At 36.3% G+C, this 17939-nt stretch overlaps 2 protein-coding genes across 3 annotated transcripts; both read left to right on the top strand.

Annotated features, from left to right (window-relative positions):
• The first annotated feature begins 1500 nt into the window (after positions 1 to 1500).
• Positions 1501 to 8234, top strand: LOC122315592. 2 transcript variants are annotated; one of them, XM_043131597.1, is made up of 5 exons: positions 1501 to 1719; positions 1931 to 2131; positions 2494 to 2697; positions 4376 to 6793; positions 7345 to 8234. In XM_043131597.1, exons 1-5 carry the CDS (start codon positions 1683 to 1685, stop codon positions 8022 to 8024), a joined length of 3540 nt encoding a protein of 1179 aa, XP_042987531.1. In that variant the 5' UTR covers positions 1501 to 1682; the 3' UTR covers positions 8025 to 8234. The 2 variants fall into 2 exon arrangements, with proteins under 2 accessions (XP_042987531.1, XP_042987537.1); XM_043131603.1 differs by having other exon boundaries at positions 1502 to 1701.
• A 6762-nt stretch (positions 8235 to 14996) lies between these two features.
• Positions 14997 to 17347, top strand: LOC122315585. The gene is made up of 2 exons (XM_043131586.1): positions 14997 to 16385; positions 16661 to 17347. The coding sequence occupies exons 1-2, from the start codon at positions 15110 to 15112 to the stop codon at positions 17095 to 17097; spliced, it is 1713 nt and encodes a 570-aa protein (XP_042987520.1). The 5' UTR covers positions 14997 to 15109; the 3' UTR covers positions 17098 to 17347.
• Positions 17348 to 17939: the final 592 nt, after the last annotated feature.

Below are 17939 nucleotides of genomic sequence, written 5' to 3'. Positions count from 1 at the left end.
AAAGAAGCTACCAAGGTCTAAGAGGTTTTCGGACATTAGCAACCAATATAAAATATTTAGCTAAGAAAATGATAAAAAAAAATGATATTTATAATTTTAGTATATACAAGTCACGCGCATATTTGTAAAAAAATAGTAAATATGAGATTTATATAAAAAAATTAAATTTTTAATAATAGACTCAACTATTTTAAAAAAAAATATGTAAAACTTACATAATTTAATATTGTATTTAATATTATTTAAATAATAATATTTTAAATACGTTTCTTAGAATAAGTAAAGATAAAATACCAATTTTTCTGATAAATTGACAAATATTAAAATGTTAAAATAAAATAAAATAAAACTTGGAGGAAGAAAATGTAGTTTAATCTTTGTAAACTTGGTTTAGTAAAAGTGATTTATATTTTCAATGACTATCATTTTGTTGTTAGAGACAAAAAGGATAAGCTTGCACACAAAAATAGGATGTGCATTGGTCGTGTCGCGCGGGCAATAGGTCAGTTCATCGGTCTTCGAACAAGACACCAAACCAGCGCATGGAAAAATATATTAAACAAGGGCAGTGATTGAGCCATTTATCGGGGGGCATTCTTATTTCACAGTAATATACGATTGGATTGGATAAACGACGTCAGAGTCACCGCACTTCGTATACGGAATGACTTCATGGGTCAACTCGATATTTTATTGGCCGTGGTAAACCTTATGTCACAGGCAAAGATGAAACGAGTATCCAAAAAGGCCGTTAAAAAATGTCGAAATTTCCTTCATGCATATGGAGGCTGTATCATGCAGCTGAGCCTATTACCGTGTCAAAGACTCAAAGGCCCGCCGCTTTGCTGTTGTACCAGAAAGACTAATTCGCCCTTACATATGCCTCTTGTGATAGACACAATTTTCTTTAAAACTATTCATACAATTATATTTTAAATAAAGAATTTTTTGATAAAATAACTTATATAAAAAATACCATCATTTTACAAAAGTATCCATATTTTAAAATATAGTTATATAAAATATTATAAAAAAAATTGTACTTACATAACTGCTCTTTGGTAAATTATGAGACTTGTTTTTTTGAAGAATTATGTTATATATTTCACCCTAATTTCACTATATTAATGTGACGTTGCATATTAATCTTAGGATAAATCTTATTTTTAAAAATAATAAATTTAAAAATTGATTGATAATGTTGTATCAATATAATAAGATTACAATATAAGCTTAGTACATAACATTTTATTTTCATTGTACTTCAATTGTTGCTTTCAATTCAATAGAAATCTATGTCATTAAATTTGAAAATAGTGGTTAAGACAAGGGGTAATTCCAAAGATTTTAATATTTTTATCACGCAGTCCCAAAGGTACAACAGTGAAAAGCATGGTTGAATTGTTGCATGATTTGTCTAATGCAGAAAATGAAAGCTTTATGGTAGGATGGACATGGGATGCGCGCACATGGCCACATGGGGATGCTGGTGAAGCTGAATCAGTTGCCATCGCTGTCTGTCACCGTACATACCAGTCTCCGGGGCCCACATGCGAACGACTCTCTCACTCAAGTGGTTATGTTTGGTGTTTACTTCTCTATAAACCCTTGCGCTCTGCCCGTCTCTCGCTCTCTCTCTGTCTCTGTGTCTGCTGTGGGCTCTTGCGTTACATCGTTCAGATATGGATCACCAAGATCCGAGTAAGCTTCAAACACGAGGTTTTGTTTGATTCTTCTTGCATCTTCTTCTTATGGGTCTTCTTCTCATATTTTGCTTCTATATGTATGTTTATAGATCTTGGATTCTTGGGTTTTCTGATATCTTTCGCTTTGTCTGGGTTTTCTTTTCTATTGTTTTTGTGGAGAATTTTCTGGGTTCCTTGTTTTCTCGGTGAAGTAAGTTTTGGCTTTGTTTTTCTTGATTTTGCAGAGCATGAAGGCCATGGAGTCCATGTTTGTCACAAATGTGGGTGGCCTTTTCCAAACCCGCACCCAAGTGCTAGGCACAGACGTGCACACAAGAAGATTTGCGGAACTATTGAAGGCTACAAGCTGGTTGATTCGGAGGATAAACCCCATTTGAATATTTCCGATGAAGAGCATTTATCTGATGAAGATCACGCACCCCCTGGTGAGAGAAATCTTTGCTTATATATATATATATATATATATAAATATATAAATGACCTCCACTTTCTCTTAAGTGTGCTCCGTTTTGGTTGCTGAGGAAGTATGGTGAAAGCAAACGATTGAAATTTGGGTCTTAAAATTAAACTGGACACTTTCTTTTTCCTTAAGTTCCTGATAAGAATGAAGTTATATACATATATATATATATATATATATATATAGGATGTACCCAAGAGTTTTGTTTCAGTAATTACCAAGGTGAGTAAGATGTTTAGATCTAACTCATCTGTCAGTTCCCATATATATATATATATATATATCTTGAATTTAATGTGCTATATTTGTTAAATTTGGGTGTTTAAGGTCCTAGAGTCCTGGAGAAAACTAACAATGACAAGGGTAGCCGTGGAATTGGAGAAAGATCGAACAAATCAGAGGATGATCTGTTTTCGGATGCTGTTGCGGACTTTTCAGATAGTGGAGTTAATGCGGGAAACGAAGATGTGGAAAAGGTTACCAAGGATGATCCAAAAGTTATCCAATCATTTAAGGATGTTGGCGTAGCTGGTAAGCCTGCATTAGACCTTCATATTAATTGATTAGCTGTTATTGTCGCTAAGTCTTGAATAAAGATTTCACCAATTATTGCTCAAGTAGTTGTGATATTTAATTGCAATTGGAAAATATTTCTAAAAATCATTTTTTTTTTAAAGACTCTTATAGAAGAAAACAAAAAGGAAGAGATGCTCGTTTATACCGTGGTATCTTCATTTTATAAAAGCGCGAGCTTTAGATTCTTCTAGTGGAATATTGTTCCCAAAAATGAAATCAACGTGTATAAATTTTTGATATTTACCTTACTAGAAAGGCTTAAAAGTAGAAAATTAATGGAAATGGCATTTCTTCTGTTACCTATCTCCTAAAGTCAGCTTGCAAGTTCAGCAACATAGGAAACAAATCTTCCTTGAAAACAAGAAGTAAACAACCACATTCACACACTTAGTTCAGTTTTACCATGCATGTGGGGGGCATGGAGGTTAGCTAGATATTAAAAGCCTAACAAATGAACAGGTGAATCTTTCTTAAAGATGTTCAATTGACACATTTCGGAAAATATTGATGAGTAGTAAATGAAAGTAGTGGTGCTAAATTATTAGAGCTGCCTGTTAAATGTTATAGAATATATGCCATCCAAGTGATGAAGAATAAATAGTGTGCCAAGTAAATTCAAGCGTGTGACAGTTATGCTGTAATTGCAAGGTTCTCCCTTGGTATATCTCTGTCAGAAGTATCTGGCCATTTGTTGCCAGTAAATGTGTCAGCTTTGGGGGCTTGTAAGTTGTATGTTATAAATTCATGTGCCTGTGCCAATTACCAAGAATTTTGTAAAAACTTTAGGGGATAATAGAATACTGGATAAGTGACAACCTATAGAGTTGGGTTCCCCCCCCCCCCCCCCAAAAAAAAATTTTCTCCAATTACAAATTTTTGTTGCCAAGTTGACCTATTTCGTTTGGGAAATCACCATTAACTTCTCAACTTGTAATGGGATAGTTGCGACAAATGTTTGTTGTTGACCTACTTCGATTGGGAAATCACCATTAACTTCTCAACTTGTGATGGGATAGTTGCAATCATATACACACTGCATGGTGCAGTAAAACAACTCTTAGCCCTCAATAAAATTCTGGTCTGCCTTATGCCTGGATACCAAGTTTTCTTGTACAGTGATAAAGTTTTGAGTGATCATTTAAAGGGGATCTAATGACTTCAATACGAATAGTTTACCACAATTTAAGCTTCTATTTATACAGATAGTCTCAGTTCTTCTGAGATAATGGTCAACCTTAGTCAGATCTACTCGATAAAGATTAGGTCGTCATTATCTCTACTACATTAAATTAAGTCAAGGAAATTTCAAGTATCGTTGGAGATGTGAGAAAGAGAATATTTCCCATATACGCTTCACATATTATCCTTGATTTTCTGTTTTTCCCCTCTGCATTTATATCTGTCCATTTTTTTAGTCTGAATGTACATTGCTTTGTTCGTGAGCCCTGAGACATATACAAGTGCATCGCTCCATACAGTTTCATGTTTTAATTCTTTGTATTCTTTTCCTCAACTGGAAAATTTAATGATTTGATCAATCTTGTAGTAGTCATGATTTTAGGATTTGATACATGATTTTGATTTTAAAATTTCTTTTTCAGTTTTTAAAGTGTTTGTCTATATAAATGTGCAGATATTATTCAACCACCAAGTATTTCTGAAGACAGCAGCCAAGTTGAAAATCGTGAAGTTCCTCAAAGTACAGCTAATCAGTTGGGGAGTAAACTACGTTTGGAAGATCATATGTCAAGCTCTACAGCCAGTTCAATGGCAAGTTCTATTTCACATTATATAACTGAGGAATCAGTTATGCTTAGTCATGATAGGACAAGTCCACCCGATGACTCAAATATTATCAAGCCTGAGACTCTGACGGATGCATCACAAGGCAATGTGAAGATCAATGCCAGGGAGGATGCCACAGAATGCTCTTTGCCATGTGTTGTGCAGGAGGCTGATACAAAGGGAACTGAAGAAAGTAATAGAAGTTTTACGGACTTTATGGTCTCACCCAGTAGATTTGCTGGCGAATCATTTGAGAATGTGTCAAAGTTGGACGAAACAGTCAAACAATCTTTGGATCCTTTGCCAGCTGATAGGGTTTTTCAGCCAGAGGAAGATCATTATGATGGGTCCAGTTCTAAGAAGAATCAAAATGATCCTGCCCCTGAAGTTTATCCTGCTGATCATGTGAATACTTCTTTTGATTCTTCTGAAATCAAGGTGGATGCTGCACAGATAGGAAACCATGCCAGTTCTGGCAGTATGGTTGATAGTGGCAATCGAAAGGAAGAAGGAAATTATAATGTAAGTGTCCTTTCTGTGTCGGGTGTATCTGCTAATCATGTGAATGCTTCTATTGATACTACTCAAATCAAGGTGGATGCTACTGAAGAAATAGACCATGCCAATTCTGGCCATATAATTGAGAGTTGCAATAGAAATGGAGAAGAAAATGCAGATGTAAATGTCCTTTCTGTGACTCATGATGCATCAGTAGTCAACGATCCTGAGGTGGTTGCTGAACATTTTAAAGACACTAAAGAAGTGAAACTACAGGAATATGCAATCCTCGATTTGTGTGCAACAATCACGAATAAGGAAGACAGTGCTAAGGATTCCGCTTCTGAGGAGAATTCTTCCAGTTTCCAGTCAAGGCAATTGAGTGAAGGAACTGAGCTCCCTTCTGGCCATATAATCGAGAGTTGCAATAGAAATGAAGAAAATGCAGATGTAAATGTCCTTTCCATGACTGATGATACATCAATGGTTGACCATCCGGCGGTGGTTTTTGAACATCTTAAAGACACTAAAGAAGTGAAGCTGCAGGAATATGCAATCCTCGATTCGTGTGCAACAATCACTGATAAGGAAGACAGTGCTAAAGATTCCGCTTCTGAGGAGAATTCTTCCAGTTTCCAGTCAAGGCAGTTGAGTGAAGGAATTGAGGTCCCTTCTTCAATTCATATTTTGGGAGACAGTGATGAACAAGAAGGTGGGAGCATCAAGGTGGGTATCGATGTGCTTGCTGAAGAAGGAGCTGAGGTGTCTCAGATCAAGGTGGCAATTAATGAAATAGGATCCCCTGCAGAGGTTGTGATCCCTGACATTGAGGAAAATCACATGGTCCAGTCTCATGAAGAACAAGAAACTAATGATATTCATTCCAATGAATTGATGGTGAATTTTCCAGAAAGTGCTACAAAGTACCTATCTGATGCTGGAAGCAACCAAGCGATTAACTTAGTTGGTGTAGATGATGCTGGCAGTCATGAGCAAGCTAGGAATGAAAGACTTGACATAGCTGGAGATGATGATGGAAAAGGTGCTACAGAGGAAAATTGTAACAAAATCACTAGCAAAAATGCTGAATCTACAGGTAATCTCTCTGAATCCTTAGTTGATCCAACAATGGACTTACCTGAATGTGATGAAGCTGGTGATCATGAAAAGGGAAAAACGGAGAAGTATGATATAGATGGAATTGACAGCAGGGAAGGAGCTAAAGAGGATGATCTGTCAATTAAGCCAAAACTGATTTCTGAGTCTGTTAGCAGTCTTCATGGATCACAGGCTGTTGCAGATGATATAAGGGATGGGTCTCTGAAGAAGTTACCAGAACATGAATTCATGCATTTCGATGGAGTTTCACATTCAAGCGGAGTTGGCAACGATACTGTTTTAGATGCTAGCTTAAAATATGAACTCAATGGCGGTAAAAAAGTGGAAGTAGAATCTCTCGGAGTAAGTACTGCTAAAGAGTCATATAATGGTGGAGATGTTAATTCATTGCAAAAGACTTCAGAAGACCACATCAGACAAGAGGCGAATCCCTCTGATTTAGTAACTGAATCTTCTGTTCAAAGTTCTGCTGCTGTTGAAGATAACCATGTAACAGAGTTTGGTGGGAGTGCATCTGGAATCACTTTCGAGTCTTTAGAAGGTGATGGTAACATTGTTAAGCAACAGATTGCTGCATCTGCAATTGATGCTTCAGTTGACTCTTATAGCCAAACTGATAGTTTGGAAGGCCATTGGGGATCTGTTTCAGGTATATTTGTTTACCCTTTGAACTATGGCAAGAGGAGCTCTTTGTGAGACACAACTTTTTTTATTTTATTTGGCATAAGGAAATAAAATTTTGTTTGCTACTCCTAATACCTTGTTGCATATTAGTTAGTCTTAAAGAATGGTAGATGTTTCATTTGCGTCTACAAATTGGTATGATCAGATGATTCTCTTCATTATTTATATGCTAGGATTGACGCATGAAGCAGACATTATATATGTATGTGTGTATGAAAAAGGTACCTATATAATTTCTGTGTCATGCAATAGAAAGTCTCTAACTTGCATGTTTCATACTCAATTTGACCACTTTTACACATATTTTGCTCTGATGAATTCAATGGATGATCTCCTTAGGTTATCTTGTGGCGAATCAGTTAACTCTCAAGAACATGTCTATTTAGCTCGTTTTGAGAACCTCCCCATTTCTTCTATTATGCTACTCATTCTATATGCATATATGCGATATTTTGTTTTGATAAGAATTATACACAAACACTCAGTCTCTTTGATTGGTTTTTATGCTTGGAACAGTACTTTCTACCCAATCGGTTACAGCGGCACTTATTGATACTGAGACATTGCCATCATTAGATTCCCAAGCATTGGCAGAAGCAGAGAAAGCCCTCTTGGAGAAGCCAATAGCAGCACCAGAGAGACAGCGTTCTGATAAATCAGATATGTTTGAGGCACCATCTTTCATGACATTAGTTGAACCTAGAGATAGGAGTGGCCAAAAAGCTACTGCTTCCGAAGTCCAGACAGGACAAAATCCACCACAGCAATCTGCATCTTTGCAGGCTGGGTGGTTTCCTTCTCTTACTCATGTTGTTAATGAATCACAAGGGAGAAAGAAGAATGAAGAGATTATTGCGAAGGTAACAAACTGGAGTACTGGAAAGCAACACACTCCTCTAAAAAGCCTTTTGGGTGAGGCTTCCCTTGAGAGCAAACAAAAGTTAAAGAAAGCAAAAGAAAATCCAGCTCCTGCAACACAAAAAGATGAAACATCTCCAAAAGATAATGGTGCTAGCGTCACAACAGTAAACTCCATTTTAGATCCCGGATTGCACACAACTCAAGCTGCGAGGACAGAAACAAAAAAAGAATGGAACTCTCCAGCAAGGTATCCTTCTGAAATTAAGAGAGAAAACAGGAAAGTCAAGGGGAGACCGTATTGGGTACAATTTGTCTGCTGCTCATCTATGAATTAGAATCTTAACTACGTGCCTTGACATTATGCGCGGGATGACATCCCACTATTCATGGTAAAAATCTGTGAAACCTTTTGTCGTTGGAAGCTAGTCTGTGTGATATTAGCTTTAGTTTTATACCTGTGTAGATTTTAAGGTACATATGTTACATATTTGTCAGTTATATATATATATATATATATATATGAGTGCTTGCCTTTCGGACTTTTATTTACGAATGTACGGTTTTAGTTAATCAAAAGCACACTTTCTGGGGAGTGGGGAGCTAATGACGCCTTGGCTTAGGGGGCAAGTCTCATGGTGGTGGAGGAGAGATTTAGGAGATGTTTTGGTAATAAGATGAGATGAGAATTATGTGTGAAGTAGTAAAATAGTTTGAGTTAAGATTTTTTATGGGGTTTTGGGAAATGAGAGAAAAAAAGTTAGAATAAAAATATTATATAGTTAAAATATTTTTCTAATATTAGTTTGTAAAATATTAATATAATTTTTTAATCAGTTTTGTTTTAAAATTTGAAAAATTTGTATTATTTTTTGTATTTTGTTTGAAAATTTAAAAAAATTGTAATCATTAAATAAAAAAGTTGAAGACTTGAAATTAAAAATGTTTGTATTTGAGTGGTGTTTAGAAATAAAATTATGAAAAATTTAAAGATGGGATGTGATCATCTCAATTCCTAAACAAGGCCTTAAGGCATCTTTAGATAATGAGATGAGATGAAAATTATAATTTGAATAGTAGTGGAATGGTTTAGGAATAGTGGTAAAATGATTTGAGTTAATATGTTTTCTTGGGTTTTGAAAAATGAGATTGAAAATATTGAATAAATATATTATAAAGTTAAAATATTGTTTTAATATAATTTATTATTATTACTATTGTTTTGAAATTTGAAAAAATTAAATTTCTTTTGTTTTTTATTTGGAAGTTTTGAAAAGTTATAATGTGTAGGTAATGATTAGATAAAAAAAAATGCAAATTTAAAATTCAGAAGTGTTTTATACATAAATGATATTTGGGAAGAAAATTATGAAAAGTTTTGCGATGAGATGAGATCATTTTATCTAGAAAAATGATTGATGCAATCGAGTGGGGGCACCCCTGCAAGCGCAGAGGCCTCTTTCCTAGTTCTTTCCCCACGAGACTTCCTCTGAGGCTTCTTCAATTTATCTAATCTTCTCCAGCGATGATGTATGAGGCTTCTTCAGTTTCTAGCGTCTTCTCCATCGAGTACCTTCATACCCCACAGTTGTCAAAGACGACGAACAAAATAGCCCAAGAACACCCACGAAGTCCTGAATCAAAGATAACATCATCGTTCGAATACATCGAGGGTCCTCTTGTCAGGCCTCTCGCCCTCTAATCCCCAAGTCAATACTACACCCAATACCATTGATATTGCTTACAAGTATAGTCCAAGAAGAAGGATCCAGAATCTTTTCAAATAACGAAAAAAAGGTCTTTGATCCTTCAAATATATTATAACTATCTAAAAGTAAACGATGAGCTTCTTCTTCTTCTTCTTCTTTTGGCTTTTGTTTTACTTTTTGCGAGTTTCAATGTTGGCTAAAATCATTCAAAATTGGAAATGCACGGTGCTATGACCCAGTTGAGCACTGATGACAGTCTAGAAGCTTTTGAACTTGAGTTTTCAAGTCTTCACTTGGCTTGTTGTCGAACTGCTTGTTCTGTTGCAGATGTCACTGCTCATGGCCGCACAGAATAATATGGGACTTCAAGGTCAGCAATCACATGGATCGCTCGATGGACTTGAGTTAGACAAACACATAGCCCGCATGGTGATTATTGTAAGCGTAATCTTTTTCCTCAAAATTGGTGCGAACACCATCAAAACCTTCCCAACATTTTTGTACTCCACCGTCAAGGGGCTCAAAATGGGCAAGGGCTCACTCGAGTGTGCCGTGTGCTTGAATGAGTTTGAATATGAAGAGATTCTGCGTTTGCTCCCCAAGTGCAGCCACGCCTTCCACACCGACTGCAGCCACCCCTTCCACACTAATTGCATCGACGCTTGGTTGGCTTCTCACTCAAAGTGCCTGGTTTTTCGGACTAACCTGGTTTCGAAACTTGGAGAATACCCAAGTGCCATTCTGCGTGAATCTTGCCTTTTTCCAGACCAGAAGGCGACGGCGTTGACGACCCATAAAATTTTCTTTACTCTGTTTTTTTGGTTCTTAATGATGAAACTTTCCCTCCAAATGAATGACAACCCTCATTTTCTTTTTTCTTTTTTTTTTTGAAAAAATAAAAAAAATAAATCGGCTAAAGTGGCAGGCGATGTCGCAAAGGGTGTGAAGCTCGGTTGCTTGTAGCACTACTGTTTCATCTAAGTGTCGAAACATGGCCTAAAATTACTAATAATCTTCATAGTGGTAGGCGGAAAGGATTTGATTTATGAGAAAACTTAAAATTGAGTTCTTTCGCAAATTGAATTCTATTGTATCAATAGTGTAAATGACATGATGTGGAGGGTGAATAGACGTCCAATCTTATGGCTTGTCCTACTTAGTTGCCTGTCTGTGGATCTTGCACATCAACACCAGCATTAAAAAATGTAAGCTTAAGACCTAATTTACAAAGCTGACCAATTGATAAAGGATTTAAGGACAATTGGGGAACAAGATATGTGTTGTCAATAGATAAGGTAGGGGAGGAAATGAATCCAATGTGACTAACAGATAAATGGAACCATTAGCAGTATATATGAGAGGATTGGTGACAAAGCAGATTTTTGAGAAAACATGGTAGAATCAGAGGTCATGTGATTACAACATGCCGAGTTGAAAAACTAAGGAGATGTACTTAAAGTGACAAACAAAGCACTAGAAGACCAGGATAAAACTTGATGAGTTAATGCCTCAATGTCAGCAACAGTAAGAGTAGCGGACACTAAAGAAGGCTCAATAGCAAACTCTGGAGCTGAATGAGTAGTTAGAGCCACTACAACAGCTTGAGACAAGGGGGCTCGAGACGGATTTTTGTTATGCAATTTACTACATTCCATAATAGATTGACCAGAGCATTTGTAGTATTTGCACGGATGAGAATGAAAACGACCTAAAATTGTGGAAGACCCAAAGGTAGTCTTAAGGATGGAAGCAACAACTGAATCTAGTGTTCGCATCTTCATTGTTGAACAGCGATTCTTTTCTGAGATTAATTCAGCAATTGCAACCTCAAGAGAGGGAAGGGGTGTGTGATGCAAAAGAGATGCCCAGTAGATTCAAAATCCTCACGAAATGCCATCATAAAATACATAAATTTTTTATGATCACAATAGGTCGCAAACAACAATATCCTCAAAACATTTGAGTTGAGGATCTGCAGTAGACAACTATTCCAAAGATTATTAAATTGAGAATAAAAATTAGCAATAGACTGATCTAATTCCTGACACATCTGGTAAAGCTTAGTCTCAAGCTAAAACTGCAACAAAGTATTATGAGTGCACTTGTATCTTTTAGTAAGAAAATCCAAAGCAGCTTTAGCATTACCAAACTTGGAAAGTAAGCTATAAATGGATGAAACAGAAGTATTGATAAACCAAGACAAGATTTTGTAGTAAATACTATGCCAATCTTCAAGGCGGCATGCAAAAACATCAAGACTCTCACCGTCTTGTTGCTTGGATGCAATAATATCAGTAGAAATATAGTGCTACAATTTTCGTCCTCTAAGAAGTACTTTTATTTTTTTGACACATATTATAATTTGAGTTATCTAAAATATTATCAATAGGACGAACAATGGTGTCAATGTTGGGAGAGGGGTGAGACATATTGGATTTTTTTTTTTTTTTTAATCATAAGGTCAAGATGTCTATAGGTCAACAAGTCAACATCAATGGTAAAGATGTCCATGGGTCAAGATGCCAAAATGGGCTAGGTTTGAAGCAAAATGGGCCGAATATAAAAAAGGGAAAAAAAATATTGGAAGGATCTTAGTTGGGCTGGGTGAACTGGGCTTGATTGGGTTGGACTAGGCTTAGTAGGCTACTGGAGTGAACCATTAGCTACTAGAGTAAGGCTGGCACGTGAGGTGCATGGCAGATGTGCCATTTGATGGAGTGGTGTTGGGGGGTGCGTGCGGTAGCAAAATTCGACACGGTTGCACAAAAACTTCGAGAGAATTATCAGGACTCACTTTCTGGTCTTATTGGATGAGAATTGAAGCAAAAACATATATAACGTAAGCATGTGATAAACCCACTATCAAGTGCAAAGAAAGCCAAGTATTGGTGTAAAAGAAAGAAACACCAAAAGAACAGTTTGCACGGCCAGGGGAATCATAGTGGTGGCTCTTATGTGATGTTGAGATAGAGAGAGTTTTGGAGAATTATATGAGTATGTGTTTCTGTGTATGTAAAGCTATACAAAGGAGGCCTATTATATAGTTGAATATGGCTAAAGAAAATAAGGAAATACATGAAAGATTCGAGTCTAACATAATTACAGGAAATCACAATATTTTAAGAATATTTGGGTATAATCTAAGATATATATATATACATATATTTATATACACACACTTTAACATATATCGTGTAAAACCACTTGGAAATGATTCAAGCATCATCGAGCCACCACCCTTAATTGGTGGTATCCAATTCATTATTTTATGTTGTGAACTGGAGACAACATCTACATCATGAATATATGCATGTGTCGTTCTCTTAGCACTTAAATTTGCAAGTGAAGAGAAAACAAGAAAGAAAACAAAACTGAAAATCTCATCCCTGGAACGCCATTGTGGCCGGGAGGGGAGGAACCAACTGGAGGTGGGGGCGGAGGTTAGTCTAGATCAGCACCGACCAAAGAGAAATGATATCATATTTCCGTGGGTGAAGGGAGAAAAAAACTACGAAGCCAATTAGCAAGACAACAGAGGGTGCGTAGACCGTGCATGGAATGATGCCAGGAAAGGCCACATTTCAACACACCGTGATTAGATCGTACATTGATTTTCCGATCCTGGCCCCTTTCTTTGATCTCAACGTTGACTCATGCATGCTTAATTGATCTTATATTAATATATCCTTTTATTGAATAATATTATATACAAACTTTAAATAGACAAATCACTTACAATCTTTTGTCAAAAAAGTAAGCTCTACTAAAAATTAATAGATTTTTTTTTTGTACACTTTTTGAAGTAATGTGATTCACTTTTTTAGAAAGAAATTATGCGGAACTTATTTATTGAAGACTTGAATAAATCATTTCTACCTTCTATTTAATTTATTGCGTGCAAGTCACAAAAAATTACATTTTGTTAAAAACAAAACAAATAGAATTCTTGACTGTCGTTAATTACATCATTTATATATACATGATCGTGTTAATAAGAAATCGACAGATCAGAAAGAGAGCACGATCGAATTATATAGTAGTGATAGAAAAAGTTTGTGGAAAATTAAAGTAGACTAGCCTAGGTTTTAATATGGAGAAAAAGGCCGAAGCGTGCACGGGGTACGTATTTTGGCAATGATTTTCTTTCCAAAATATAAAAGAGAGAGTTGATATTGCTGGTGATCAGATTCTAGAGAGGATTTTTTTTATTTATGTTAATCACGTACGTCAGAATACACATAAAGTAGGGATATTGATACTTCCTTTAAGAGTTTAAAGGTTATTATATTAACTTACAATATTATAGGAAAGAAATTACATATTTGGGATTTTAAAAGTGAGTATAATTTGGAACTATATATACATACAGTTGGGTAATTGTTGCTGTTATATATAATATCAAAAATTCTATATATATTAATCACTTTTACATATTTTTTGTATAGTAAATCACGTTACGTATGGAGGCCATGCTAGAGCTAAAAGGCCATAGGGGTTAACTTCGAAGGGTATTCCACGCGTCATTATATCATTTGCCAACAGCTAATTAAGGAATTCCAATCCCGCCATTATATATATCTCGCCCTGGTTGCCTCCTTGCTTAATTCCCCTAATGCTTGGAGTCTGGCACCATATATGTAAGAACACAAACAGTTTGGTTTGATCTTTTCTTTTCTATTTTTCCTTTTTTTTCATTTTTCATGGGAAGCAGAAGATCGAATGCTTTGACACGGCCTCTGGGATGAGGATTCTATAGAACATATATAGGTATATATGTGTATACAGTAATCTAGTTTGTATTTTTTTAGGTGATCCTTTGTTTCGTTTTTTATTTTCTTTTCTTTTTGCGTTCTCTAGGATTGTTTGCTTTGGTAAATATATGGGATTTCGTGCTGTCTTTATTATTATTATTATTATTTACTTAATTTGTTCTAAGTACAAGCTGGTCGTTAATTTGTTATGTGAACAAGTTGTTTGCATAAGCGTGGCATTATATGATTAGAAACTATTTATTATATTTTACTTGTAAACTTATCATCTAATGCTACATCATAAAATATATAATTAGAAAATGATGAAAAAATAGACGATGAATAGATTTTTTGGGATATATAAGAGAACAAAAATATCAGTAGTTCTACTCAATTATTCTATTGTCTCTTTTGAAATCATGGGATTGTATAAGGTTGCGTTTTTTACTACTCACAAACTGATTCAACTTTTAAGTGATTCATTAATTAGTTTATTTTATTATAAAAGTAATTTTAAATTTTTTATATATCATATTAAGTTACGTTATTTTATGAGTTTACTTTTATACAATTTTTTAAATTTGTGGTTATAATATTTCTCTTTTTATTTAGAATTTAGTTCCCAGTTTGATTCTATTATAGAATTTAGTTTTCGTGCGTACGTATATGATATATGGCGAGAAGTAGCAAATTCGATTCCTTGCTCGTCAAAAAACTCAGCAACATACTGCAGTACTAGTACTTCTACTTACATATATTAATTAAGAACAGTGGAATATCTAACGGTTTGATTAATTTCTTGCTGATCATCTTTTAGGGGTTGAGTATGGCTGAAGAACATACGTATAATTTGTATCAAATGCGGTTGGCCTTTTCCTCGTCCAAGTGCAAAACAAAGACGAGCACACGTACAGAAAGGTTTGTAGAACAATTGGATTAAGGGTACGTACGTATGAGCTAATCATGAACTTAAATGGAAGGGCGTCCAACGTGCAGATTTCTTCCACCGACTGTCGTGAAGTTTACTCTCCTCATGCAGAGACTGAGGCATATGAACCTTATGATTCTCGAAATGCTGTATCGCAAAACTTCATGCTAGAAAGCTGTGTCACAAATGATGATCATAGTTTTGCAGATCCTGAGGATGCCAAGCTGGTTGTTCAAAATATGGAGATGATTGGGGGTGACAATGCTGGTGACCATGAAGATCAGGATAAAACTTCATGTGATGATGCTAGACGCAAAATTAGGGAAGAAGCTGCTATACGACCAAATATACTGCTAGAAAATGCTACAATATTAGTCGGATTTTCTGATTTTGCTCCAGCTGATCATGTTGAAGTTAATCAAACAACTGAATTGAATGCTGGTAATGATGAAAAAGACAAGATTGAAAAATGTGATATGGCTGGAAATGAATGCAAGGAAGTAGCTGATCTAGAGGCACACGAAAATCATCTATCTGAATCGGTGGCTGTTGTAAAGAATGGAACAGATAATGAATCTGCAAGAAACTTGGGAGACAGTACTCAACCAAAACATTACACAAAGTCCGTTTCTGAGATTGAGGTTGTTGTGGAAGACAGCACGAATGATTCGATTAGAAACTTGGGACAAAATGAACACAATCATCGTTGTAATTTTCCTTCCGAGATTGAGGTTGTTGCAGGGGATGGAAGGGAAGAATTTATAAGAAACTTGGGAGAAACTGAACTAATACATTACGAGGCCGAGAAAGAACCGATACATTGGGTTGTTGTGGTGGATCATGGAATGAATGGATCTCCGAGGAAATTGAGACAAATTGAGCCAAACCAGTACCAAAGTTCTGCTGCTGAAATTGAAGTTGCTGTGGAGGATGGAACAGATAATTCTGAGAGGATCCAGCCTGCAAAGATCGGATCAAAACCTTTGGAAAATGTAGTAGGAACTAATTCTACCAAAAACCTTCCCCAGAACAAAAATTTTCAGGAAGGAATAAAGGAAGTTGATTTCGACAACTGTGAGATACAGGAAGAGTGCTCATGTGCTGATGAAAGCGGTGTGGTGGCTCAATTAAGCCGTAGTGGTGATGTTGAGTTATCGCAAAATCTCTCTCCAAAACCGACTTTGGAAGAGCTTTTGCGATTTGCAGCAGAAGAGGAATCTTCAGCTCAAAATACTGCAGTGGTCATGGATACGAGAGACTTCGATTCATGGGATCTTTGGGGCAATAATTACAAGTCTTCAGGATATGAAGGTGAGAATAATCTCTTTAAACAGAAAATTGCTATTTACACATCGCCACATCCATAGCCCGAAAGACAACTAGCTTCCCTTTTTTTATAGGCAGAGGCAACTGTCTGTTTAATACATGATTTACACCTAAATATGTTGTCTGTTGGAATGTTTGTGCAGTGTAAGCCTTTTCATATAATATCAATTGTGCAAGCTCTACAGATCAGCTACTCTGATAGTTAATTGTACGTCAATTGAGGATTAACAATGCATGCTTGTTCTTTATTTATTGAACAGGTCTCTACTCCCAAAAAAAACGCACAGCAGTTGAGCAATATCATGGGGACATGTTGGATGATTATGAGCGTAGAACTTGTACACCGTTATTTCAAGTCAAAGACAGGAGCAACAACGTAGTTAACAAGCCACAATGGAGAAAGGCTATTGATGGTATTTTGGGCAAGTTTAGAAGCTTGCGTAAGGGGCAACCAAATCCTTTGGGAGGAATTCTGGATGAGGTTGATCTCAAGAGCTTACTGAAAGCTGCAAACTCAAAGAGGTGTGAGAGAGAGAACATCAGCTCAATCATCATGCGGAAAACATTCTGGGGACGATTAGCATGTTGCTCGTCTGCCAGTACCGGATCAGTAATTAGAAGCCATAAAAGAAAAAAGCCAAAGGAATGGGAATTACAGTTGCAAAGATATGTTTCAGAATACTCCCCTGCTTGGTAATAATTAACACAAGAGACTTGGGCCCTTTTCTTTTATTCTTTTCTCTTCGGTTTAATTACTAATGTTAAGACAATTGCATCTGCTGCCTCAGAAGGAAGACGTGCACCTGAGAAGAATTCCAGCAACGCCTAGAAGGCTTTAGAAAGGGAATATTCTGAATGACGTGTACCAATCATTTGTTTTTGGTTGTTATGAAAAAGTCTATAAATATAGACCCTGATTGTACTAAGGATACACTGGAAAATGAAAGAATTCTAAAGCCAGAGGGATTTCTTCATTTTGTCGAGTGCTTGTTGTGCTTTACTTTCTCTGTTTTGTTATGGCATCCACAGCTTGGTAAAGGCTCACGCCTGCAACTCATCTTCCTCCTCCTTTTCTTCTTCTTCTTCTTCTTCTTCTGATCTTCTGTTCTCATGGAGTCTCCCGACCCTCCTGTCAACACAGAACCTCCTCCTGTCAACACAGAGTCCATTACACCAGCACCTCCTCACCACCCCTCCATTGTCATTGCAGCCATTCATTCCGTCACTATCAAGCTTTCCTTAGATAATTTCTTGCTATGGAAAGCCCAGATATTACCTTTTCTCAAGGAACGTCAGCTCATTGGCTATGTCGACGGATCTATTCCCTCTCCCGCTCCCCACTCTAAATAACGCTCCCAACCCCGAATATCAGTGCTGGGTTCTTCAAGTCCAGTTGCTAATTTCGGTCCTCAATTCCTCTTTAACAGATACGGTCTTAGCTCAGGTTCTTGAGCGCACCACCTCATTTGAAATATGGTCTGCTCTTCATAACCTATACGCAGCTCGATCTTCTACACATATAATGCAAACTCAGCTTCA

Source organism: Carya illinoinensis, chromosome 1 (genome assembly GCF_018687715.1).
Source record: "Carya illinoinensis cultivar Pawnee chromosome 1, C.illinoinensisPawnee_v1, whole genome shotgun sequence".
Taxonomy (NCBI): Eukaryota; Viridiplantae; Streptophyta; class Magnoliopsida; order Fagales; family Juglandaceae; genus Carya; species Carya illinoinensis.
The sequence above is the reverse complement of the archived record's forward strand: the minus strand, read 5'-3'. Positions and strand labels throughout refer to the sequence as shown.

Excerpts from the sequence above, each read along its gene's own strand:
- LOC122315585 (XM_043131586.1), top strand. The coding sequence starts at position 15,110 with ATGAACTTAAATGGAAGGGCGTCCAACGTGCAGATTTCTTCCACCGAC. Across the intron at positions 16,386-16,660 it reads CAAGTCTTCAGGATATGAAG|GTCTCTACTCCCAAAAAAAA; the intron begins GTGAGAATAATC and ends TTTATTGAACAG.
- LOC122315592 (XM_043131597.1), top strand. The coding sequence starts at position 1,683 with ATGGATCACCAAGATCCGAGTAAGCTTCAAACACGAG. Across the intron at positions 2,132-2,493 it reads TGAAGATCACGCACCCCCTG|GTCCTAGAGTCCTGGAGAAA; the intron begins GTGAGAGAAATC and ends TGGGTGTTTAAG. Across the intron at positions 2,698-4,375 it reads TAAGGATGTTGGCGTAGCTG|ATATTATTCAACCACCAAGT; the intron begins GTAAGCCTGCAT and ends ATAAATGTGCAG.